This window comes from Culex quinquefasciatus, chromosome 2 (assembly GCF_015732765.1).
Source record: "Culex quinquefasciatus strain JHB chromosome 2, VPISU_Cqui_1.0_pri_paternal, whole genome shotgun sequence".
NCBI lineage: Eukaryota > Metazoa > Arthropoda > Insecta > Diptera > Culicidae > Culex > Culex quinquefasciatus.
The window spans coordinates 88,843,465-88,869,381 of record NC_051862.1 but is presented as its reverse complement, the minus strand read 5'-3'; the positions used below and the strand labels follow the sequence as shown (position 1 = coordinate 88,869,381).

The 25,917-nt window shown below is 34.9% G+C and overlaps 1 protein-coding gene across 3 annotated transcripts in view; it reads right to left on the bottom strand.

The window, feature by feature from the left end:
* The window catches only part of LOC6034248 (calcium-transporting ATPase type 2C member 1), a 128,391-nt gene extending 103,852 nt beyond the window's left edge, over nt 1-24,539 (bottom strand). The window contains exon 1 of one of the 3 annotated variants that reach the window (XM_038251194.1): nt 24,082-24,539. Coding sequence is in view for 2 of the 3 variants with exons in the window: in XM_038251192.1 (XP_038107120.1) it covers nt 23,739-23,897 (159 nt within the window). In the remaining variant the exon portion in view is untranslated. Of the gene's footprint in view, nt 1-14,719; nt 15,269-23,738 lie in introns of those variants that run through there. The other 2 variants (XM_038251192.1, XM_038251193.1) reach the window with 2 other exon arrangements.
* Nucleotides 24,540-25,917: the final 1,378 nt, after the last annotated feature.

The following is a 25,917-nucleotide window of genomic DNA, read 5'->3' as shown; positions in this document are numbered from 1 at the left end:
ATAACTGGTCTTGAATCAATAATGCGTCGATGACAAAATTTCTAAAATTAACGAATTTTAACTGCAAAATACCCTAAATTTTACGAAAAACCGCTATGAAACGAGCTCGCCCGAAATCAACTATTCATTTCAAATGAACCGCTTTACTGGAAAATCGCCCGCGCATCGTATCAAGAACCGTACCAAAAAAAATCAAGCGCGACGGCCGCGACGCAAACCGGCAGAGGGCACAGAACCGGGTGTCAATTCAGAATCAAACAAATCGACAGCGACGAAAATCAAACGCGACGGACACGACGCGAACCGACTGAGTGCACAAAACCCTACGGCGATACAGATTTATTTAAAAAAAAAAACATTATAAACGCGGACTCTCTCTCTCTCTCTCTCTCTCTCTCTCTCTCTCTCTCTCTCTCTCTCTCTCTCTCTCTCTCTCTCTCTCTCTCTCTCTCTCTCTCTCTCTCTCCCACACACACACACACACACACACACGCGCACACGACATGAAACGAACTCACCCGAAAATCTTTTCACAAGTGCTTGTTTCGCCATCATTCACAACATTGTGGCAAGTAAACCCTACCCTCAGACCACATTTTTTACTTAGTCAGAACTCCAACTATCGATCAACATGCTCTTCTTCTTTGAACATCATTCATTCACAAAAACACTTATGTTTTCACTCAAACTATTTGATCCCGATATGTCACACACTTTTTACGTTAAATCACTACCATTTCTTTTCTGTTTCCATTCCACCTCTACAACCGTTTCGAAAAATAGATCTCACTGCTTAACATATGAAGCACAAATCTCTTTCGCATAGAGATGACCAATTGATTGATTTTGTAAGCACCCCCAACACACTACGTAGGCAGAGCATGTCGTACACCCACTCATCACATTGGAATAATACTTCTAGAACTAAACTTGACCTCTTTCTTGACATATCTCTATGGAAAATTTTGAATCAGCAACAACAAAAACAAAAATGATTGGGCAATTAAAACTCTTTAAAAATGAAATTAACTGGATGCACTGCACTGCTGATGTTGTGTTGTGGTAGCAACGCTTTCTCGTTCTCTCCCCCGTGTAAGCACCATCGCACGACTACAACTGAACGGCACTGAGTATCATCGGTTTTCTTCCAACCAATACAATCATGTGTTCGCCGACTTCACACACGGCACTCTTGTGATTGCTCTCTGCTTTTGGCTCTTTTCTATATTTCGGTTTGCCCTTTCAGCCACTACTCATAGAGTTATCTACGTGCGCATGTATTGCGTGTACGTACACGAAAAAAAGTGAGGTTAAATTTTGTACCAGCCAGCCAAACAAATGGTGTGCTAGTGTGTGTGAGATCGGGCTTAGATAGCTCTATTCTGATACACTAAACACAACGCGCACTATTATTTTCCTTATTTTATATTTTATAACTCACTGCACCAAAATTTCTTGCAGATTCTATTTTAAAGCTTAGGTCCAAGGACCACCCTAAATCTCGAGCCTCTCTCTGTCAGGCCCCCATGTGCAACACGCACACACGAGCACTGAAGGCAGGCACCAAGCAACTGCAATGCTCTGAAAACGCCAAATTATTTCGTCGACGCCATTCCACGAGCCAAAAATATTTTGGCCAGAAAACACTTCAAATCCACAATTTGCTCAAAAACTTCATTATTTCCGTATTCACGAACAGATTCCGCGTCGATTGACATCACTTTTGAACCAAAACTCGCTTTTCAGCAGCACAAAATCTAGAAACAAACGACCGCGATTTTAGACTCGACCGCATCCAGCAAGTGTTGCCAGACCAATCACTAAGATATTGCAATGCAAAGGTTTAAAAACAGGAAAATTGATGTTTTCTAAGTCTCACCCAAACAGCCCACCATTTTTTCAATGTCGATATCTCAGCAACTAATGGTCCGATTTTCAATGTTAAAATATCAAATATTTGAGAAATTTTCCGATCTTTTCGAAAACAATATTTTCAAAATTTTCAAATCAAGACTAACATTTCAAAAGGGCCAAACATTCAATATTACGCCCTTTTAAAATGTTAGTCTTGAAAAATTTTTGCGACCAAAATTTCAATTTTTTGAAAAAATCAGGTCAATGATTTTTTGCACAATTTCAGAAAAGTTGGCATTTTATGTCCTCTAAAACATATCAAAAAATAAAAAAAAATTAAAAATAGTGTTTTTTTGCAAATCAAGTTTTAGTGACAAAAAGTTAAATAAAAAAATCACCAAATTTTTTTTACCGTGTATTATTTTTTTCCAGTGATGTCCGTATCCATACCTACAACTTTGCCGAAGACACCAAATCGATCAAAAAATCCTTCAAAAGATACAGATTTTTGAATTTTCAAACATCATTTTTGTATGGACAGCCGCCAAATTTGTATGGAAAATTATATGGACAAACTAATGATGCAAAATGGCTTCTTTGGGCATACCGAAGGCACCAAAAAAGTTTCAGTCGGGTTAAAAAATACAAAAATTAAAATTGAAGAAAAAAGACCGATTTCGTAGAGAATTGCTCAATTCTAAATTTATGTCTGTTTGCTCATCACTTTAAACAAATTTGCTGACTAACTTGATCCAGAAATTGTCAACATTTCTTTTGATCAGCTAAATTGACTTTTTCTATTAAAAGTAAGAGTAAACACGTTCACACGTGCATCACTTTAGGCTACGTGACCGAGAGAGAAACAGAGATCAAATCCAGCACTCAAAAGCACTTTTCTTGTTCTGCTAACGGTGAGAAAAGGTCGAAGCAATTTGTTTTCCAAATTGCATGACATTAACATGTTTTTCGCTCAAAACATATGTGCTTCGATGGCGAATTGTACGATAAGCAAAGTTATCTGAGCTTTTGTAAAAGAAAGATGAATAATGTAATTTAATATCAATCCTCCAAAACGACAATCAGAAACACAATTTGAACTTTGCACACCCCGAGCATGAGTAAATAACAAGGGAAATGCGTAATAATACCTTTCTCTGGTATCAATACCAAATTGTGTTATTCCTGGACCCTTTAAAATTTGTCTTAAGGATTATGCAAGAGCAAAATGTGCTATCATACCAATTTGAGGTATTGTTTTGATATTGCAAAATTGCAGAATTTGTCAATGGTCGAACACCACATTTTGGTTTTCTTTTGGTATTACTGTATTTTATCAAATTCCTCTGAAACTATGGGATAATTTTGACCAATTTTGACAAAATAATTAATTTTGCGCTAAAATTATGTCTCAAAGCAAATGCTTTCATTGAAAACCGGAAATTTCAAACTTGATTTTCAACATTTTTGATATACCCCCTAAAGAAATGACTTGAAATTGTGGAAAATTTTCTAAGTCAGGATAGCACATTTTGATATTATTTTGGTATTAAAGTGTTTTACCAAATTCCTCTGAAACTATGGGAAAATTTGGACCAATTTTGACAAAATAATTAATTTTGCGCTAAAATGATGTCTCAAAGTGAATGCTTTTATTGAAAACCGGTAATTTTAAACTTGATTGCAAACATTTTTGATATACCCCCTAAAGAAATGACTTGAAATTGTGGAAAAATTTCTAAGTCAGGATGCCACATTTTGGTATTATTTTGGTATTGAAAGGTTTCAATTAATTCCTCTGAAACTATGGGATTTTTTTTATAAATTTTGTTGAGATAATTACTTTTGCGCTAAAATGACTTGAAACCCAAAAATGTTAAAGCTGATTTTCAATTTTTTTTATATACCCACTAAGATTCTTTTTAAAACGTTGAAATTTCCCTAAGTTGGGATAACCAAATACTTTGAAAAACGAGTTAATCGACATTTTATTGAATTTTGGTGAATTTCAATCCAGTTTCATTTTAATAACACTTATTTTTCAATCTTGTTATTTTTTAGAATCTTCAAGAACTTCAAGCACAGGCCGTTCATCAACGACAAATGCATTCGATGTGGTGAAGAATATCACTAAGAACAACAAGGAATCATCAGGTGAGTAGATTTGGCTGTTGCATATGGATCATTTCCGTTTTTTCACTAACTGCAACTGTTGCACTAAAAATGGTATGAAAATACCAAATTTTGGTATTTCTTGCGCAAATAACAGGTACCAAAATGTGCTCTTGGTTGCCCAGTAATAGATGGTAAAATACGATGAAATCATACCAAAATTATGTATGTGGAAGACCACAGGAATACCAAAATCTGATTTTCCAAGGGCGCGGGAATACCTAAAAATTAAACCATGGCAAAATCAAGTTTTGGTATTCAAGCAATGTTCAAAAATCCAGAAGACCTCAACTTGGTATTGAAATGGTTTTATTTTGAGGTATTATTCTACCCTTGGAATAACATGGTTTGGTATTGTTGTGCCCTTCCACATAAAAGACTTAGGTATGATTTCATGGTATTTTACCATCTATTACTGGGCAACCAAGGGCACATTTTGGTCCCTGTTATTTGCCCAAGTAATACCAAAATTTGGTATTCCCGTGTTATTTACCCCTGCTCGGGACGGACGAACGGACATGACACTGGGTTTCAAAAAGTGCCCGAGCAGGGGTAAATAACACGGGAATACCAAATTTTGGTATTACTTGGGCAAATAACAGCGACCAAAATGTGCCCTTGGTTGCCCAGTAATAGATGGTAAAATACCATGAAATCATACCAAATCTTGTATGTGTAAGGGCACAACAATACCAAACCATGTTATTCCAAGGGTAAAATAATACCACAACATAAAACCATTTCAATACCAAGTTGAGGTCTTCTGGATTTTTGAACATTGCTTGAATACCAAAACTTGGTATTGCCATGGTTTTATTTTTAGGTATTCCCGCGCCCTTGGAAAATCATATTTTGGTATTTCTGTGGTCTTTCACATACATGATTTTGGTATGATTTCATGGTATTTTACCATCTATTACTGGGCAACCAAGAGCACATTATGGTCGCTGGTATTTGAACAAGTAATACCAAAATTTGGTATTTTCATACCATTTTTAGTGCAGCAGTTGCAGTTAGTGAAAAAAACGGAAATTATTCATATGCAACAGCCAAATCTACTTACTTGATGATTCCATGTTGTTATTAGTGATATTCTTCACCACACCGAATGCATTTGTCATTGATGAACGGCCTGTGCTTGAAGTTCTTGAAGCTTCTGAAAAATAACAAGATTGAAAAATAAGTATTATTAAAATGAAACTGAATTGAAATTCACCAAAATTCATTAATCTGTCGATTGACTCGTTTTTCAAAGTATTTGGTTATCCCGACTTAGAGATATTTCAACGTTCTTGAAAAAAATATTAGTGGGTATATCACACTAATTTTTAAAATCATATTTAACATTTTTGGGTTTCAAGTCATTTTAGCGCAAAATTAATTAACTCGTAATTTTTTTTTTAACAAATTTCCCATAGTTTCCGGGGTCCGTGGGTCTCGTGGCGCAGGGGTAGCGGCTTCGGCTGCCGATCCCGATGATGCTATGAGACGCGGGTTCGATTCCCGCCTTATCCACTGAGCTTCTATCGGATGGTGAAGTAAAACGTCGGTCCCGGTTTCTCCTGTCTCGTCAGAGGCGCTGGAGCAGAAATCCCACGTTAGAGGAAGGCCATGCCCCGGGGGGCGTAGTGCCAATAGTTTCGTTTTTTTTTCCCATAGTTTCAGAGTAATTCGATAACACACTTAAATATCAAAATAATACCAAAATGTGCCATCCTGACTTAGAAAATTTTCCACAATTACAAATTACAAGTCATTTCTATAGGGGGTATATCAAAAATGTTTAAAATCAAGTTTGAAATTTCCGGTTTTGAATGAAAGCATTCGCTTTGAGACATCATTTTAGCGCAAAATTAATTATTTTGTCAAAATTGGTCAAAATTTTCCCATAGTTTCAGAGGAATTTGATAAAACACTTTAATACCAAAATAATACCAAAATGTGCCATCCTGACTTAGAATATTTTCCACAATTACAAGTCATTTCTATAGGGGGTATATCAAAAATGTTTGCAATCAAGTTTAAAATTACCGGTTTTCAATAAAAGCATTCACTTTGAGACATCATTATAGCGCAAAATTAATTATTTTGTCAAAATTGGTCAAAATTTTCCCATAGTTGCAGAGGAATTTGATAAAATACAGTAATATCAAAAGAATACCAAAATGTGGTGTTCGATCATTGACAAATTCTGCAATTATGCAATATCAAAACAATACCTTAAATTGGTATGATACCACATTTTGCTCTTGCATAATCCTTAAGACAAATTTTAAAGGGTCCAGGAATACCAAAATTTGGTATTGATACCAGAGAAAGGTATTATTACGCATTTCCCTTGTTATTTACCCATGCTCGGGTGAAGCAGGTTTTCTTTTACTTCTTCTTGGCAAAAACCTGCACAAGCGAGTTCGCTTATGTCAAAATCTTCGCGCCACGTGGTTTAAAACGTAAACAAAGCCAGCTGATGATGCTATTCCATGGGCATTTTTTGAAATTGTCGTATGAATTTATGTTAAAAATACCATTTCTATCAATTTGTCGGCAATTTTAGTATCCACGATAAATTACATAGAATCATAAAGACAAACTTAATGTCAAAATAACTGTTACTAGCACCATACCAATGCTAAATGTTTTAATTAATTACTGCATGAAACATTTTGAGAAATCATGCGTAATTGCGCGATGCTACTTCGACAACTTGAATGTAGATGGCGCAAGTGATAGTTTGCTTCAGAAATTTAAAGAAAATTTGTTCCTGGTGTCATGTCCGTTCGTCCGTGCTTTGAACACATTGTAATAAGACTGTAAAACTACCAAGAAATTTAAAATGTATTCACAATTTTGATAGGCTCAGTAAGTTCTAAGCAATTGCTTTAAGGCTCTGAAAAGCATCATTTCCGATCGGCCATTTGGCGACCATGTTTATTTTAGAAAAACATACAAATCTTGATTCAAAATGTTTCTATCAAAAAATGGTTTTTTTCATATCGTGATTATTTTTTTCATTTCAATTTACTATTTCTGGACCCTGAATTCAGAACCATCATTGCCCCAAAAGTGAAGGACACCTATCACCATAAAACTAGAGCGTCCAATTTCCCGGAATTACAGAATTCCCGGGAAACGGGAAATTTTTAACAAATTTCCCGGGAAATCCCGGGAAATCCCGGGAAATTTCAAATTTATCGAAAATTGTTCTTCAACAAAATTGTACAAAATATCAATTTAATAATCATTATTCAAGAAAATATATACATATTCTAAATTTATTGGCTTCCAATTCGTACAACAGTGTTCTAAAAAAAATAATCATTAGTATTTTTGTGCAGTATTATTTTTCTAATCACAGTGTTTGGAAAGCGAGTGAAATCAATCCATGCTTCAAAACCATAAATTTGCAATTAATTATGGAGTTGTGAACAGTTTGAGAGAACATGATAAAGAATAATATTGAGATGACGTTGAAATGAAAAAAAAAAATCATGAAGAAAATATGGATTTGTTGACAAATCTTTTTGTCCATAACAAATCTTACGCATTGAATTCACCTTAAAACTGCCTTTTCACTAAAAACATTTTTTTTATGAAATCACAACTCAAAGTTTTTAAATATTTGGAGCTAAATTTTTAAATAAGTTTGCATTTTTTGTACACCTTCTATACAATACGAAGTAGTTTTATAATGATTCAGCTTAAAAAATGACTTCGGCTAAAAGAATTTTCAAATCAATAAAAGTAGTTTCATATTAATTCCGCTTACGCTCTGTTAGTGTAAATTCTTTATATTAAACTGTAAACACTTTTAAACAAATTAACCAAATTCTTCTTGCACAACCCTCTTTGAAACATCAAATGATATTTTTTTCAATTTTCATTCAATTTGGCCATGGTAAACATAATCGGGAAAAAAACTTAATTTTGATCTTCGCAAAAAGAGGTACCATATTTTCAGATGATATAACAACAATTTTCGTTTAAAAACCTAACCAGAATTATAATAGTTAATTTTCATTCCAAAATATCGTAATTTGTGTTGCTTTACGAATAAACAAGATCCCAGTTGTAAAAGCTTCCGAAAACAAGTCAGAAACTAATATTATCTGAAATATTCCTTGACGTGTATTTTCAGACGAACTGATAAGTTATAAGAACATGAAATTGAATTAAATAAAATAAAATTAAGTGTTTTCATTTTTTTTTTGAAAATTAAAAAAAAATGTGCCAAGAAGTTAGGAAAATGTAAACTTCCGCTTGAATTTCGGGAATTCCCGGGAAATTTACAAATTTCCCGGGAAACGGGAAATATTTTTTTCCGGGAAATCCCGGGAATTCCCGGGATTTTTTTTCCCGGGACGGGAAATTGGACGCTCTACTTAAAACATATCGTCGCCATCGTGCTAACTCGTCGTACGTGCATTTTGGGCCAAATTGAGTTAAGAACGCCATTTTGTGCAGCTCACAATGCCTCACCTTTTGACCTTCACAGATCCCCAAAATTCGATTTCAATCCTGAGATATTCAACAAAAACCGAAAAAACTCCGTGCATTTTTGTCACTTTACATATGAAAGTAGTTTTAATCTTGTCGTGCTATCTTGTCACTCCATGAAAATTGATGTAAGTGCGACAAAAGGCCAAAGGGATTTCAGGCCAGGAAAATCAGGATGCGTTTGTCGCACGTACAAGCTAGACTACCGTAAACCTTTGTAATTATAACTCGGGACTCCAGCAACCAACTTCAACCAAACTTTGGGAGAATGCACAGAATGGTGAGCCAAACAAAACGTGTTTGTTATTGTTTACATTGCGTGCTCTCGTTTTTGAATATTCAAGGTCAAACATTAAAACACGTTTTTCTCGGAACGTCAAAATGGCGGGTGCGACAAGATAGCACGACGACGTCGATATATTGTCTTAAATTCCACAGATCTTATTTGAGCTATTATTAATTTTGTGTTGTTTAACTTTTTGAACAGTGGCCAAGTTGTACTTTTTTCAAGTTGTTCAAAACATTTTGAACGAAATATTTTTTTCTCAGCTGAGCACTCCAAACAATACTAAGCTTCTTGCAATAATTATGATAGATTTCGCTCTATCAAATAACCTCCAACCTTTACACCCTAACCCACCAAGACTAATTTGTCACAAGATGACATTCAGGGACGTCATTTAATGGCGCCATTTCCGTTATCCCCCCCCCCCCTTTTAGTTTGGGGTCCACGGTATGCCACCATTGCAAAATGCATTACGCCTGCATATTCATAAATTATTCCCACAACATATAGTCGGGGTTTCCCTCCTCGATGGAAAGCAGCAAGAAAAAAAAGAGCGCCACAAAAATGATTAATGGATCAATAAAAGTGGAGCCAAAGTGCCAGAACCCGAACACGCTTCGATACCGACTTGAGGGTGTCCTTTCCTCCGTTCAATACTGGGGTTTATGCGTTGGAGATTCCAGCGACTAACTGCTAATGGCATCCGCTTTCCTGATCCTCAGTCGAGGAAACACACTTGTCATGGTTCCCATCGATATATTCCGTGCATGTAAGAGAAAGTCAGTGCACCGTGAAGAATACTGATTTTTTGTCGATACAAGTTCTGGGTTGCAAAACTTGCTGTGTGGAAGTATTCTTGACACCGCTGAACAACATCCGTTGTTTTCGCTTTACATTAATAGCCATTGACTGGAGGGGGCGGAACACCTGCGGTGTAAAGTTGCAAGTAAAAACACATATTTAGCACCCACCAAGGCGGTGGAAGGTGCAGGGTGACAGCTAAACCAAAACAAAAAAAACTGACTTTAATCTATGACACGACCTTAGTTTTACACAGTGTGTGTGTGGTCCAATCCCGCAGGACGGCAGCGAAATTATGTGAAAGTACAGCCAAGACTTATAAAACAATCGGATTTCGGATTTCAAGACATTTAATTTGCTGTATTTTTGATTTAATTGAAATTTTTAAAAGGCTTTTCTATGCCCAAAAAAGCCATTTTGCATCATTGGTTTTCCCATACAAGTCTTCGTATAGTTTTGATAGCAATCCATACAAAAGTTGTTTGTAGATACAGGCCAGACTCGATTATCTGACGGTCTTATTTTTGCTTGTCGAGCTTTAGTATGATCCTCAAACTACGCTGAACTCATTAAAAATGTTTCTATTAACTATTCAAATTTGGCTAAAATTGAGTCGCACAATCCGAGTTTAATGTTAAAAGTAAGAAAATTAAAATAAAACACGGAAAAAAATTGGTTCATGATTCAATTATCCGAAGTCTTATATAAACCTTAGAATAATCGAGTCTGGACTGTATTCGAAAATCTGTATCTTAGGAAGAAAGTTTCTGATTGATTTTTGTATTCGGCGTAGTTGTAGGTAATGGTTAGAACTATTGAGAAAAAATAGTTACACCCTAAGAAAAATTACCAGTTTTTTCATTAATTTTTCATCACTAAATAGAGCGTCTAATTTCCCAGGGTTACAAATTTCCCGGGAAACGGGAAATTTTCAACCAATTTCCTGTTAATTCCCGGGAAACTTTAAATTTATTGAAAATTGTTCTGATCTTGGTTCTGATTAATATTTTGCTACTTTAATGGTAAAAATAAGACTGAAGATCAATTGACTGCATGTAAAACATCATACAACTACAAGAAAATGTCAATTTTTTAATTTTATAAGTTCAAATCGTTCGATAAATCAAAAAAAATATCTATGGTATATTTTTATGAAGAGTATTTTTTTGTCGCAGTTTTTTTACAGTGAGCAAGATGAATCCATATATATATACTCCACAATTATAACATTTATTATAAACTTGTCTCCGTTATCAGTTTAAGAGAGTTTGCTTTGACCAGCGATGAAATAATCAGCATAAAAAGAAAATCTCTGGAGGTTCATCAAGAGAAAAAATCCGAAAGGAGTATGGCTCTCCTCTCTCGCGCACGAAAGATCGGTAAACAGAATCTAAAAAATCATCATCTTGATTATTCGGCGGAACATCTTTTTCACCACTACACTTGCAAGTGTAACGTCACACGTCGAAAAATGACCTGTCACATTTTGTAGATGGGCAATGTGTGTAAACAAAGTGAAATAAATATTATTAAGTGGTGCTGACAAGGAAATTCACAAAAAATCATCAGCAGATTGATTTTCTTTGAGATTTTCGGAAGCGATTTTTTTTTGCGTGATTTACCTCCTCTCTCTTTCACGGGTGAAGAAAGTTCGCAAGCGAAATTGATTTCTTTGCGATTATTCCATCCCTGGCTTTGTCACATAAAGTTAAATGAAGAAAAAATGCAGAAATTATGTTTTTCATGACAAATTACTTTTCTAAAACAAATCATACTGGTGGTCATACATAGTTTTTCCTTAAAATGTAACTTTTCATGTTTGTTTCAAGTTTCAAAGTTTCAAGTTTTAAAAAAATTATTGTAATTTTTGGGCACCTCTCAACCAATACAAAGTAGTTTTTCAATGATTTTTCATGGTTTTAATATGTCACATGATTTTCAGGTTTATAATTGACTTTGGCTGAAAGCTTTTCCACAACACATAAACATGATTTAAATTCTACGATAAATTAGCATCATTTTACAATCAGTCTTCCATTTTTTTTCTATTTAAACCTCTAACACTCTTTTTTGCACCAGTGCTCCATAATTCTTTCACTTCAAATGGTAATTTCTTTAATACTAGGTATTAAACAAATTGAAGTAAATATGCACAAACCTATTTGCAATATTTAACGATACCAATTCGATTTTCATCTCATTTGATCATGGTAAACAAAAACGAAAAAAATGGTAATTTTACTTTGGCGGTAAGGGGTTTATAAACTTTTTAATTGAATTACACCAACATCGAGTAGTTTATTTCCATTTGGTAAGATCTATTTCCAATTGCTTCAGAAATTAATATTACCAGAAATAAATCTTGATATCAACATTTCTGATCATCCGATTAATTTTATGTGGACTAAACAATAAATTTATTTGAACAAAATCATGTTGAATTTCTTCATAATTTTTTTTCAGGGCATTTTCAACAAAAGTTGAGAAAATGTATACTTCCGCTTGAATTTCGGGAATTCCCGGAAAATTTACAAATTTCCTGAGAAACGGAAAATATATATTTTTCGGGAAAATTACTAAACCTTGAATTTCCACAACCCGCATTTTTGAATTTTCGATTTTTTTTATATGATCAAAAAATCATCTTTTGATCCATAAAGAAGTATGGAAATAGTAGTTTATGCAACAAGTTGCAAAAAGAATATTTTTTCAGCACGAGTCGTACATTTATCCAACGAGATTTACCGAATTGGATAAATACGACGAGTGCTGAAAAAATCAAGTTTTGCAACGAGTTGCTTGCAACATTTTATGCATTTCAGAAAAACGCTTTTTGGATGGAATTTTATGCCATGTGCACATCCATGTGCTAAGTAAATTCACCGAACAAAACAAAAAAAACGTTGAAAAATATTACTTTTCAATACTAGTGCTGAAAAGTTCAACTTTTCAATTTTTACCCAAATGTGCAAAAAAGGAAAACAATTTGAAATAATGTGAACAGTTAACAATAAAACAAAAAGTACAACAAAGATGAAGAGCGTCTAGCCATATCACTTAGAATGTAAATGAAATGTAAGTAGGGGAAAGTGGGGCAAGTGTAACAAGCTAAGGAAATGCTCGTTATAACTCATTAAAAACGTTAAAAAGTGTGTCGGATTTTTTAGAATCATCTTATTTCAGGTCTTGACTGAGACTTTGATAGAAGAAGTTTTTAAAAAATCTGTTTTTTATTGTAAAAAATTGATTTTAAAATTTTTGATTTTTCGTACGTCCTACTCAACTAGTGGGGCAAGACGAACAACCCGTTGGGGCAAGAAGAACAATGGATGAAAAAACATGTTAATTTACTAACAATTGAGCTATTATCACTTAGATACATCAGAATTGGATGTATTTGAAACGTTTCTTTCATTTTAAGATAAACAAATAATATTTAACTAAAAATTTGAGCGTTTTTACGAAAAAAAATTACTTGGATGATAAAAAGTAAATTTCCATGATATTATTATATCGTATATGGACAATTTTTTAAACAATTGTTTATCAGTTTTAAAGAACTTTTATTTATTTTTTTCACAATAAAATATATTGCTGCAGCAATTCGTATTTTTCCATACTAAAAATCCATATGATACACTTGCCCCACCTAAACAAGATTTTTGAAAAGCTCTCTACAAAAATAACCAAAAGTTAAATCATACTTTATAATAGGTGCAAGTCATTGGTAGGTACACTACTGATCTAGGAAAAAATGCATTTTGTTAAAATGAGCCTTAAAACGAACCCTAAGCCTTATTTTGTACTTTCCAAATATTATAAGGAAACAAAGGTTTTGAAAAAAACTTCATTCAATCTTATGCCCCGTGGCGTTTACGTCGTTTTGGCGGTTATGTGGTAGTAGAACCAGCTAATTGCATTGCTAGCAACAATTCCTCATACTGGAAATAATCGAAATTGTAAAAATTACGGCCTTACGAGCGATTGCTCCTCTTGCCCCATATGGTCGTCTTGCCCCACCTTCCCCTATTATAAGCATGTTCAATAAATATATATTCAATTTAAAAAAACAACAACTTTTCAGCACCCATTTCAGTGCTAAAAAGTTGAACTTTTTTCACTGGTATTGAAAGGCATTAATTTTTCATTCTACTATTTTTAGTAAAGAAAAGTAGGCTTTTTCGTCGTTCGAGAATGACAAGAAAACTAAGTAGTTTCACGACGGAATTACCAATGCTTAATGATTATGATTTTTTTTAATATTATGATATTTTTACATAGCCGTCATAAGTATCCATTTCCGAAAAAAACGACAGGTTCACCAAATTTCTTATAATTTGTCTAAAAAACATTCAACTTTTTTTACTTTTATTTGTTTTTTTTTTTGTTTTTTTTTTTTCAACGTTTTGCGAGATGAATCGAAAAAAAAATTACAAGTTTTTTCTTCAGATTTTATAATTTTTTTTTTCAAGAAAGATCACTCAACATCGATGGATTTAAGTACATATCAATCAAATTTCTTCTAAAATTTCATATGAATATGCCTTAAGAGACTAGACCCTAAATTACATGTTCCACCCATATTTCACTTCCAGTAAAAAGTTTCCGAACCCAAATTTCTAGCTTTTTTGAAATGAGAAAAAGTTCCCTAAAAGTATATTGTGTGAAAGGGAATTAAAACCAGAAATTTTGGAGAAAGTCACTTTTTATTTTAAGAAATTGGGCATATCTCTGATTATATTGAACCATTTTTTATGAAACTTTTATGCTACACGTATTCAAGCACATCATGAGAAATGATCCAACAATCACAGAACAAGTCGTCACCCTGAACCGTCCCTGTGATAGTTCCGTTCTGACGAGCTCACGACGTTTATCAATTTAGGTTATCATTCGTATTGCGGTTGCGGCGTCGTTCAAACAAAGATACCAATATTACGACTACGAGCCAGGTGCTTTGCTCTGTGTGCAACAACCGTGACCTCGACATGTGAAGGAAAGTTATTGCTTTTTCACGGTGTGTCACGTGGGTTTTCTCTGTGACCAATTTGAAAGAACTTTTTTTTTTTTTGAAACTACAGAATAGGTTGAACGAAACTGAGAAGGAATATTTACTTTTTCCATTGCCTTGTCGTCAGTCATCGTGACGCATCGACGGCTCGAAACTGCTTTTTTGTGCTTTTTTTTCAGCTGCGGGGATGTTTTTCACGATCCTTTTCACAACAAGTTTTCCCTCACTCACTCACCAACACAAACGCACTTTTTGCCCAAACTTTCCCAGTTTGCCACCGGAAGCAGAAGCGCTTTGTATCAAATCAACTTTTTTCCTGCTCAGAACGAAACTCAACAGTATTATTACTCATCATCCTCGCAGAGGGGAGGTCGAAATTCCAGAATGTTTCACAATTTTCACCTCTCCTGTTGGGTGTACAAAATTCACCAACAAACCAACACACGCTCACAACTTTTGGGCTGCAAGGGGGAGCAGTTGTGGAAATTATATCCTTTTTTCCACCCACCAACCGCAGCAAAAAAGGGGTGATAGTTTTCACCCGCACTCCACAATTTCACTTCTGTTTGAGATCTGATCCTTGGGGGAGAATCCGCGAATTTGCCGCAGTCCGCGCACGACGACCGCAGCGGCACAAATGTCCTTCCTGCTGAGGCTGCTTGCACGGAAAAGCTGCGCCAGTTTTTCCCACCAGCTTTTTCACTGGACTGTGACAGTGTGAGTGAGTGTGAGAGAGGGAGAGCATTTTCGGGAAGGGGAGAACCGTAAAGTTCTTGAGAGAGAATTGTGGGGATGATCAGTTTTGGAAAATTTAGTATTTTATTATTTTAATCTACAAAATACTTAAAAAATAATCCAAAAAATTGCAATGGACAAAAAACAACATTTTTCTTCAAAAGAGAAAATAAACGTTGCAAAATATATTTGATTCTGTTAAAAAAAAATAGAAAATGTTTGCAGAAGACTTATCAGGTTTGGCTGCAGTTTATTTATTTTGCCTCCAGATTATATTAGGATATTTTGAAGGAAGGAAGCGAAGTTGTATTCAGAGTCGGAGACTTGTGGCAAACTTATGGGAAATTGGACGAGCTTTCCTGTAGAAACATTGATTTACGAGACTAAAAAATCAAGGCTGTCATATAGAACTGGCCAAAAACACCAAAAAAATTCAAAAAAAAAATGCCAATACATTTTATTTTAAAAACAATTAAATCTTCACAAGGACAAGGACTTAGGACCAGGGTAGATGAATTAGCACAGTGCAGTGCAAAAAACTAAGGGGCCGTGCTTTACTTAAATCATAGCACCCACATTTTTTAGTGTCTATGATGAAACACAGCACGCGATTCGTTTGGGGTGCTTGACATTTTCTTAAGCACGTCACATTACAAGCACTTCACTGCACGTGTGCTTATTTCCTTCCGGCCAAAACTCCAAGTTTGTTTTAATTGAACTAATAAGCGAAGCGAATTGAATCTTTTTTATCACTTCAACACTGCCTTTGGGTAGCATAACTATTGGATCCAAAACAACCAACGCTAATCATACACATAAATTTCCAAAAAGGGGTTGCATCCCGGCGAACTCAGGTTGTCTTATTTTTTTTTTATTTTTTTTTTTATTTGATTTACAAAAAACACTATTTTTATTTTTTTTATTTTTGATATGTTTTAGGGGACATAAAATGCCAACTTTTCAGAAATTTCCAGGTTGTGCAAAATATCTTTGACCGAGTTATGAATTTTCGAATCAACACTATTTTTTTCAAAAAATCGAAATAGGGGAACTATACCCTTTCTCAGCCTATTTCTATTATCGGCCTATCAGCACTTTGATTATGAATTACAGCTGCCATAAAGTGTTTTTGACTATTCCAAAGTAATAACTATCTCAACAAAAAGTGAGCAAGCAACTCCCCGTTGTTGATACATCTGAAAATGTGGATTTAATAGTGGAAAACGGCAAAAGTGATGAGAATTGGTCGAACGGCTTAAAGTGATTAAAATGGGCATATTTCCCCTATTGGTCTCAAAAATTTTCAACTTCATTTTTCGACGTAAAATCAAATTTGCAATCAAAAAGTACTTGAGTGAAATATCCATAAAGTGCACCGTTTTCAAGATATAGCCATATTTAGGATTTTTTTAAATAGTCGCAATAGTATTTTTTTTAAATTAGTGCACATGTTTGCCCACTCTTGAAAAAAATATTTTTGAAAAGCTGAGAAAATTCTCTATATTTTGCTTTTTTGAACTTTGTTTATACGACCCTTAGTTGCTGAGATATTTCCATGCAAAAGTTTAAAAAGCAGGAAAATTGATGTTTTCTAAGTCTCACCCAAAAAATCCATCATTTTCTAACGTCGATATCTCAGCAACTAATGGTCCGATTTTCAATGTTAAAATATGAAACATTCGTGTAATTTTCCGATCTTTCCGAAAACAATACTTTTAAAATTTCCAGATCAAGACTAACATTTCAAAAGGGCCAAACATTCAATATTACGCTGGAATGTTAGTCTTGATTAAAAAAAATGAAAATATTTTTTTCGGAAAGATCGAAAAATTGCGATTGTTTCATATCTTAACATTGAAAATCGGACCATTAGTTGCTGAAATATCACCGTTAGAAAATAGTGGGTTGTTTGGGAGAGACTTAAAACATAAATTTTCCTGCTTTTTAAACCTTTGCATGGCAATATCTCAGCAACTAAAGGTCGTATCAACAAAGTTGATTAAAGCAAAATATAGAGAATTTTCTCAGCTTTTCAAAAATATTTTTTTCAAAAGTGGGCAAACATGTGCACCAATTTAAAAAAAATGGAAAACTGCGACTCCTTTCAAAACAGTTACCTAAAAATGGCTATAACTTGAAAACGGTGCACTTTATGAAAATTACACTCAAGTACTTTTTGATTGCAAATTTGATTTTACATCGAAAAATGAAGTTGAAAAATTTTTGCAACCAACATTTCGATTTTTTGAAAAAATTAGTGTTGATTCGAAAATTCATAACTCGGTCAAAGATTTTTTGCACAACCTGGAAATTTCTGAAAAGTTGGCATTTTATGTCCCCTAAAACATACCAAAATAAAAAAAAATAAAAAAAAGTGTTTTTTTACAAAAAATGTTTCAGTGACAAAGAGTGAAATTAAAAATCACCAAAAAAACCTGCATATATTGTTTTCAGTGTAGTCCAAATTTGCCAAATTTGTATGGAAAATTATATGGACAATTAATGATGCAAATGGCTTCTTTGAGCATGCCGAAGGCAACAAAAAAGTTTCAGCCGGATTAAAAAATACAAAAAAATCGAATGATCGAAATCTCAGAGAATTGCTCATGTAGTAAAAATTAGGTCAAGTTCCTAATTAAATTTCAAACATCTTCAAATGAAAAAGTTTTAAATCTGGCAACTACCCAAGATGTAATCTCTCACCAACAAACTTTCTTTCCCCAGAAAAACTATCTTCTCTTTCCAGGATAACTCTCTCTCTCTCCCTGTATCTTGTCTACGTGGTTCCACACTTTTGGTTGTCCTGTTCCTCTCCCTCTCTCCCTGCAAAACAGTTACAGTTGTTGCTGTTGTCAGTTGTGTGTCATCTTCCACCCAAACGCCGGTTGAGAGAGCGTGGAAAACTCGAGGAAAAGCTTTGTCGCTCTTTCTCTCTTGAGAGAGAAAGGACGACTTTGTTTGGCTGAGAATGTGTGCGTTTGTGGCCTTGCCATCGCCTGAGCTGTTTTTGTGTATGTATGTATCTCTTACGAAGAATTATAGGGAAAAGAGGAAAAGAAAAACAAAAATATTTTATTTCCTCCGAGCTGATTGCAGGCCAGGCTTTTGTATGGGTGTGTATTTTGATAACACCACTCGCTGACACGGTGCACATCATGGTCGTGTGTATGTGTGTGTGTGTGTGTGTGTCCTCCCCCCTGTGTGATTGGGGAGAAGATTACGACAACAGTTTGTATGAACTTTCGTTTCGATTGTGCGGTGTCCTTTGTCACGAATTGAACAAACTAGTACAACTGTTGCAAATGATAGATGTATTTAACCGCTTTGAAATAATTTCACATTTGTTCTTTAATGGTTTTGATGATTTATATAACTTATTTTTTTTTCTTAACAATCAAACTATGATTCTAATTGTATTGTCAAAATTAGTAAAACAAAGATATATTTACCTGCTGAATAGTTAGCAAAGCGGTCTCAATTATGAACTGTCAATATGGAATTAAGTTAACTGTTTATTTCCAAATGTTGATAGGACCTTTTCGAAAAAAAAATAATTTTTGATTTTCTTTTAAGGACTTTTAAGGACCTGGTAAAGCAGTTTTTAACACGTTTGGTGTGCAATTAAATACTCACGAAACACCTCATTTTAATCCATTGCAAAAATCTAATCTTCTACAATGGAAATGTTTCTAAATAAGTAACCTTGACGCAAGAATTAGAATATTTTTAAATCTACGCTAAGTTAACGTTTTTCCGGTTTGGTGTCTTCGGCAAAGTTGTAGGTTGTAGGTAACTTTTTATTACAAAAACTCAATTCAATTCATTTTTTTTTTCATTTTTTGATATTTTTTAGAGGACAAAAGGTGCAAATTTTCGGGCCTCCCTAAGATGTCATGATAAGGTCCAGCTTGTGATGATGGCGATCTACCTTCCCTTTACTAAGCGATCGAATCCAGATAGCACGGTGTTCAAAATATCGTTATTATGAAAAAAAAAATGCAATCCGAGATTTTGGGGTCTATCGATTCCTTACACCATAGCGTACCTCTGTGCAAATAATGAAAACATTCGCTGATGTAGTTTTCGAGATAGAAAAGAAAACCAAAACAATCTTTTAAATTTTAGCATTCCAAAGAATATGCAATTCGAGATAATGATGTTTTTTGCTTCAAATGACTGTCAAGTATCTTTGGGACAAGTTTCAGAAGGATTGCAGATCTAGTTCTCGAGATACAGCCGTTTTGAAATGTTATTTCCGACTTTTTCTAAGAAAATCAATCATTACAATTTCAGCATTTTAAAAAATATGCATTTCGAGATAATGATGAATTTGGCTTTATAAGACTGCCAAGTATCTTTGGACCAAGTTTCAAAAGGTTTGCTGATGTAGTTCTCGAGATACAACCATTTTAAAATGTTATTTCCAACTTTTTATAACAGTTCCTAAGAAAAAGTCGAAAATAACATTTTAAACTGGTTGTATCTCGAGAACTACATCAGCAAACCTTCTGAAATTAGGCCCAGAGATATTTGGCAGTCGTATGAAGCAAAATTCATCATTATCTTGAAATGCATATTCATTAAAATGCTGAAATTGTGTTGATTTTATAGATTTTCTTAGAAAAAGTCGGAAATAACATGCACAGAGGTGGCTATGGTGTAAGGAATCGGTAGACCCCAAAATCTCGGATTGCATTTCTTCTTCATAAGAGCAGTTCTCTAGGATTTCGGTCATTCGATTTTTTTTGTATTTTTTAATCCGACTGAAACTTTTTTGGTGCCTTCGGTATGCCCAAAGAAGCCATTTTGCATCATTAGTTTGTCCATATAATTTTCCATACAAATTCGGCAGCTGTCCATACAAAAATGATGTATGAAAATTCAAAAATCTGTATCTTTTGAAGGAATTTTTGATCGATTTGGTGTCTTCGGCAAAGTTGTAGGTATGGATACGGACTACACTGGAAAAAATAATACACGGTAAAATTTGGTGATTTTTATTTAACTTTATCACTAAAACTTGATTTACAAAAAACACTATTTTTAATTTTTTTATTTTTGATATGTTTTAGAAGGCATAAAATGCCAACTTTTCAGAAATTTCAGGTTGTGCAAAATCACTGACCGAGTTATGAATTTTTAATCAATACTGATTTTTCAAAAATCGAAATTTTGGTCGTAAAATTTTCAACTTCATTTTTCGATGTAAAATCAAATTTGCAATCAAAAGTACTTTACTGAAATTTTGATAAAGTGCACCGTTTTCAAGTTATAGCCATATTTAAGTGACTTTTTGAAAATAGTCGCAGTTTTCATTTTTAAATTAGTGCACATGTTTGCCCAGTTTTGAAAAAATATTTTGAAAAGCTGAGAAAATTCTCTATATTTTGCTTATTTGGACTTTGTTGATACGACCTTTAGTTGCTGAGATATTGCAATGCAAAGGTTTAAAAACAGGAAAATTGATGTTTTCTAAGTTTCACCCAAACAACCCACCATTTTCTATCGTCAATATCTCAGCAACTAATGGTCCGATTTTCAATGTTAATATATGAAACATTTGTGAAATTTTCCGATCTCTTCGAAAAAACTATTTTTGGAATTTTCAAATCAAGACTAACATTTCACAAAGGCCAAACATTCAATATTACGCCCTTTTAAAATGTTTGTCTTGATTTGAAAATTCCAAAAATATTTTTTTCGAAAAGATCGGAAAATTTCACAATTGTTTCATATATTAACATTGAAAATCGGACCATTAGTTGCTGAGATATTGACGATAGAAAATGGTGGGTTGTTTGGGTGAAACTTAGAAAACATCAATTTTCCTGTTTTTAAACCTTTGCATTGCAATATCTCAGCAACTAAAGGTCGTATCAACATAGTCCGAATAAGCAAAATATAGAGAATTTTCTCAGCTTTTCAAAAATATTTTTTCAAAACTGGGCAAACATGTGCACTAATTTAAAAATGAAAAACTGCGACTATTTTCAAAAAGTCACTTAAATATGGCTATAACTTGAAAACGGTGCACTTTATCAAAATTTTAGTAAAGTACTTTTGATTGCAAATTTGATTTTACATCGAAAATGAAGTTGAAAACTTTACGACCAAAATTTCGATTTTTGAAAAATCAGTATTGATTAAAAATTCATAACTCGGTCAGTGATTTTTGCACAACCTGAAATTTCTGAAAAGTTGGCATTTTATGTCTTCTAAAACATATCAAAAATAAAAAAATAAAAATAGTGTTTTTTGTAAATCAAGTTTTAGTGATAAAAGTTAAATAAAAATCACCAAATTTTTTTACCGTGTATTATTTTTCCAGTGTAGTCCGTATCCATACCTACAACTTTGCCGAAGACACCAAATCGATCAAAAATTCCTTCAAAAGATACAGATTTTTGAATTTTCATACATCATTTTTGTATGGACAGCTGCCGAATTTGTATGGAAAATTATATGGACAAACTAATGATGCAAAATGGCTTCTTTGGGCATACCGAAGGCACCAAAAAAGTTTCAGCCGGATTAAAAAATACAAAAATTAAAATTGAAGAAAAAAGACCGATTTCGTAGAGAATTGCTCATAAAAAAAATGCATCAGAAATCTGCTTTCTTTTTCTCGCAAAAGTTGTTCGTCATGCGACTAATACAGCTGTTTTTTTAAGGCCGACCGACCGATGACAGCCAACATATTTTGCAGGGACAGTGACAGCTCCAGCTCGATCTTTGTTCACGCAGAAAAATAAGGCATATTGGAGTCAACAAAACAATTTGTTGAATTGAAAATCAAGATTTTTGTTGAATCAACGCTAAACGTCAAAGCAAGTTTTTCGAAACAGCAAAAGATTTTTGTGGAATTGAGAAAATCAAGGTTTGTTTCAACGCAAAATCGGCGTTGATTAGATTCAACAAAATTTTTGTTTAATCAAACCTCGTACAGGCTGATCGTACAAAATATTTTTCTGCTTGTTTGCATCTACCGTGACGAGGAGTTCGTCATTAAAATTATATTTTTCACTGGAAGTACAAATAGTTCTCCGAAAAAAAAATCGAAAAATCTTTTTTTGGATTTTAGATTTATTTTGAAATCAAAAAGTACTTTTGCGATTTTGTTATAATAGTTTTTGAGTTGAAGCCATCCTTAAATTGATATTTTCAGGAAAAATATTAAAAAAATCTCTTTCTTGACCTTCACTTGCTTAAATATGGCCTTGGAAGAAAAAAAAGCTATCAAAAAGTGTTTCTAAGTGCTACACATTTGGACCTCAATCTTTAATGGATTTTATCTTGGGAACTATTCATAGGATTTGTAAGGTTTGAATGTGAAACTCGCGTCAACCTTTTGATTAATATATTTTCAATTTTATTACCAAATGATTTGAAATCATCCCATTTAATACGTTAAGTGTTGATTTTGAAAATCTTAAAATAATGTTTCAAAAAATGTTTGACATGATGAATGATCACAGGTAGTAATTTTTATATTTCACCTTAAAAGTAGGTAGTTAACTGGGCTGTAACCCGAATAAAAAGAAGACAAAAGTAAAAAAAAATAATAACAATTTTATCAGTAACTGTTATGAAATAAATTTGTAACAACCCTTGGCAAATATAACACTTCTTGTTTAATTTAAAACCCATTTGTTGCACAATGCTGAGTCATTCAATAATTTTGTCTGTTCTACGTTTGACGTCACTGTGTTTTTAATGAAAAACGAAAGCAAAAATAATCAATTATCGCTAGGTGGATAATTTTTTTTTGTTCGGTGGCTTGGCAATCGAAAGCATTTGAATATTTAGAGTTCTATTTTGGAGTGAATTGATGCGCGCAAAGCTGGAAATCAACATGTTTGTGATATATTTTTAACTTATTTGCATGATTGAATTTGTACACCTGTGATGCAATATTGTCCAAATTTGGTTTGCAGAAAAGTTAATTGTGTTAGAGTATTGAAACAACAATTAGTAGAGAAAGCCTCCATCAAGAACAGATGAAGAGTTCAAAGAACTACAAAGTTAAGACCTCAACCAGCACAAAGCGAGCTTCAAACTAGACCCAGGAGAAGAAGAAGGAGGAATGTTAGCCAGAAGAGGTGGAACGACACCGCACAGTCGGTGGCTCTGGAAGCGCAGTTAAGTCAACGCAATGTCCATCCACCAATAATACGGTTCTTCTCCTAACAATTTACTCTCTCTCTCTCGCGCGCGCGGCCGATTTGACCATTGTCGCGCGCGTGATCGATCCAATATTTTACATTCTCCACCGCGTGTCGTCCCTCTTCTCTCATTCCATGAGTTGTGTGTGAGTTTTGTTAGCAACATCTCTTGTCTTGTTAGCGGCCACGTCCATCAAAACATCGTCTCTCTATTTCTCAGTACTACCTTGTGCTGCATGTGATGAAAATGACCAACGCCGTTTAGCGGTTCTTGGGCTAGCCGCTCGTACGTGGGACCCTTCCCTTCGGCTTCCTTGCCGCCGTCGAAGATTGTTCCAAGAAATTTCGCAAATCTTCTGCCGATGGCTCCCGCGGGTGACCTCATTTTCGCAAGGAGGAACTGACCATACGCGCGTGGCCTGAATACGAGATATTTTGTGCGGCAGGGAAGAACTTGGGAACCGAACGCAATCGAAGCCGCTTGAATACTGACTTAAGTCGGCTTGCTCTAAACAGTCTAGGGACGCAGTACTTGAGCCATGTTTGCTTATTTGAGGCGCTGCCAATACCTAATTGCGGTGGTCTTCCGTTCCCGGAGGAGTTGGGTATGAGAGGGAACCTCTTCTGCGGCTCGCTGACTGACTGGATCGTGGTGTTGTCTCAAGTGCCTTCGCACCGTCGATTCAAGCACAATCACAATGATTCTTTAAACCTAAATTACTCAAGAAGTGCTTCTTTTTGTTTTATCACTGGATGCAGCATCATCATTACACGTAGCACACAACCAACATTCCGCGAACCGAACTCTTCCCAACCTGGAATTCCAGACAATCACAGCACATCCATCTAAAACACAACACTCTCAGCTAATCAACCGACACCACCGGAACACCCGCGACCGACGGACACGAACCGGAACACCGGGCCAAACAAACGCGGCGGACTTGGCCTGTTCTACGACGAGTGGAACGGAACGGCACCCACAACATCAACACACACGCAAAGTGCACGCACACACAGTTTACACGTCAAAAAGGGTTGCGGATATTTTTTGACAGATTCGTCATGTTTTGCTGCAGTAAAAAAAATGTAAACAAAGAGACAACAAAACGGTGTAATTGGTTGCGGTGCAGTTGGATGGGACCCGGGGCGTGAGGAAAAAAAACAAACACGTTAAGACGAAGTTGATGAATAAACAAATAAAACATCACTATGACTCAATCTAACTTGTTTTCAGTTGATTTGACTTAAATTTTCATTAAAATTTTGAAGTTTTTTTTTTGAAAAAATATTTGTTTAGCCCCCTGATTTCTCGGACCAATTTTGCAGGCGACATAAATATTTAAAAATTCAGTAACAACTTTTCAAAAGGGCGAAACCCTCAGAAGTAAAAACTGAGTTTTCGTCAGAATCATGTGAAACGAACAAAACTGATTCTGAAACACCTACCAATATCTCAAAATTCCTAAAATACGTAATTTTACAAGCAAAAATCAAAAGGGCTAATCAACAGAATCAATCAAAACAAACAAAATTGAGTTTCCGCCATTATTTTTTCACCCAATCACGAGGGGCGAATGCGAGAATGTATACAATCACTTCTTGGCTGCCTACAGCAGTGCTGTCGAATTCAGCGGACCGTTGAAGCGACGTCTTCGGTTGAAGTGTCCCAGAACCATGGTGGGACTGGACAATGATTTTAGGCTACAAATTTTATAAAATGAGCTTTTGATACGAGAAATAACTTTTATGTTTATGTTTTACCTCTTCCAAGGAACTCATTTCTAAGACGCCCGGATTCACTTCCTCGTCGTCTGGATCGCTCTCAACCAATTCAGACCCTGTTTCACGGTCCGGAATGAACGTAACCTCAATATAATCCTGACTAAGTCCCTCTTCCGGTGGGGCTGGATCTTGGGTTGGATTTGTTTCGAACTGCTCCTGGACAGTCACACTCGTTAAGTTCTGTAAAGTATTTGTTGGCCGGATTAGCAGAGTACCGACGGCAGCAGGGAACGCGAAAAGGAGGGACGGATCCGGTTAACTTTGTCGGAAAATAAAATACGCGCGAGTAACAACAAAACGTGTCTTTATTGTTGCGAAGCTGGCTTTGAACTAACTGTGTGTGACGTATCACTTTTTCTCTTGAACGGCAGCGCCGTTGTGCGCAGGGTTGCATCCGCGCACGTCACCTCAAATAGGGTGGTTCAACACTCCTCCTCGCGGATTCATCCCTGGGCTCCTTCGTCGTCCAGTTTTGGCACCAGACCCATTGCGGCAGCGAACTTCCTGACTTTGGTTGATCCAAGTGGTTTGGTCAGAATGTCCGCGATCATGTCCTCCGATGCGCAATACTCCAGTTTGATGGTGTTGTTCAAGCACAACTCCCGGGTATAGTGATACCG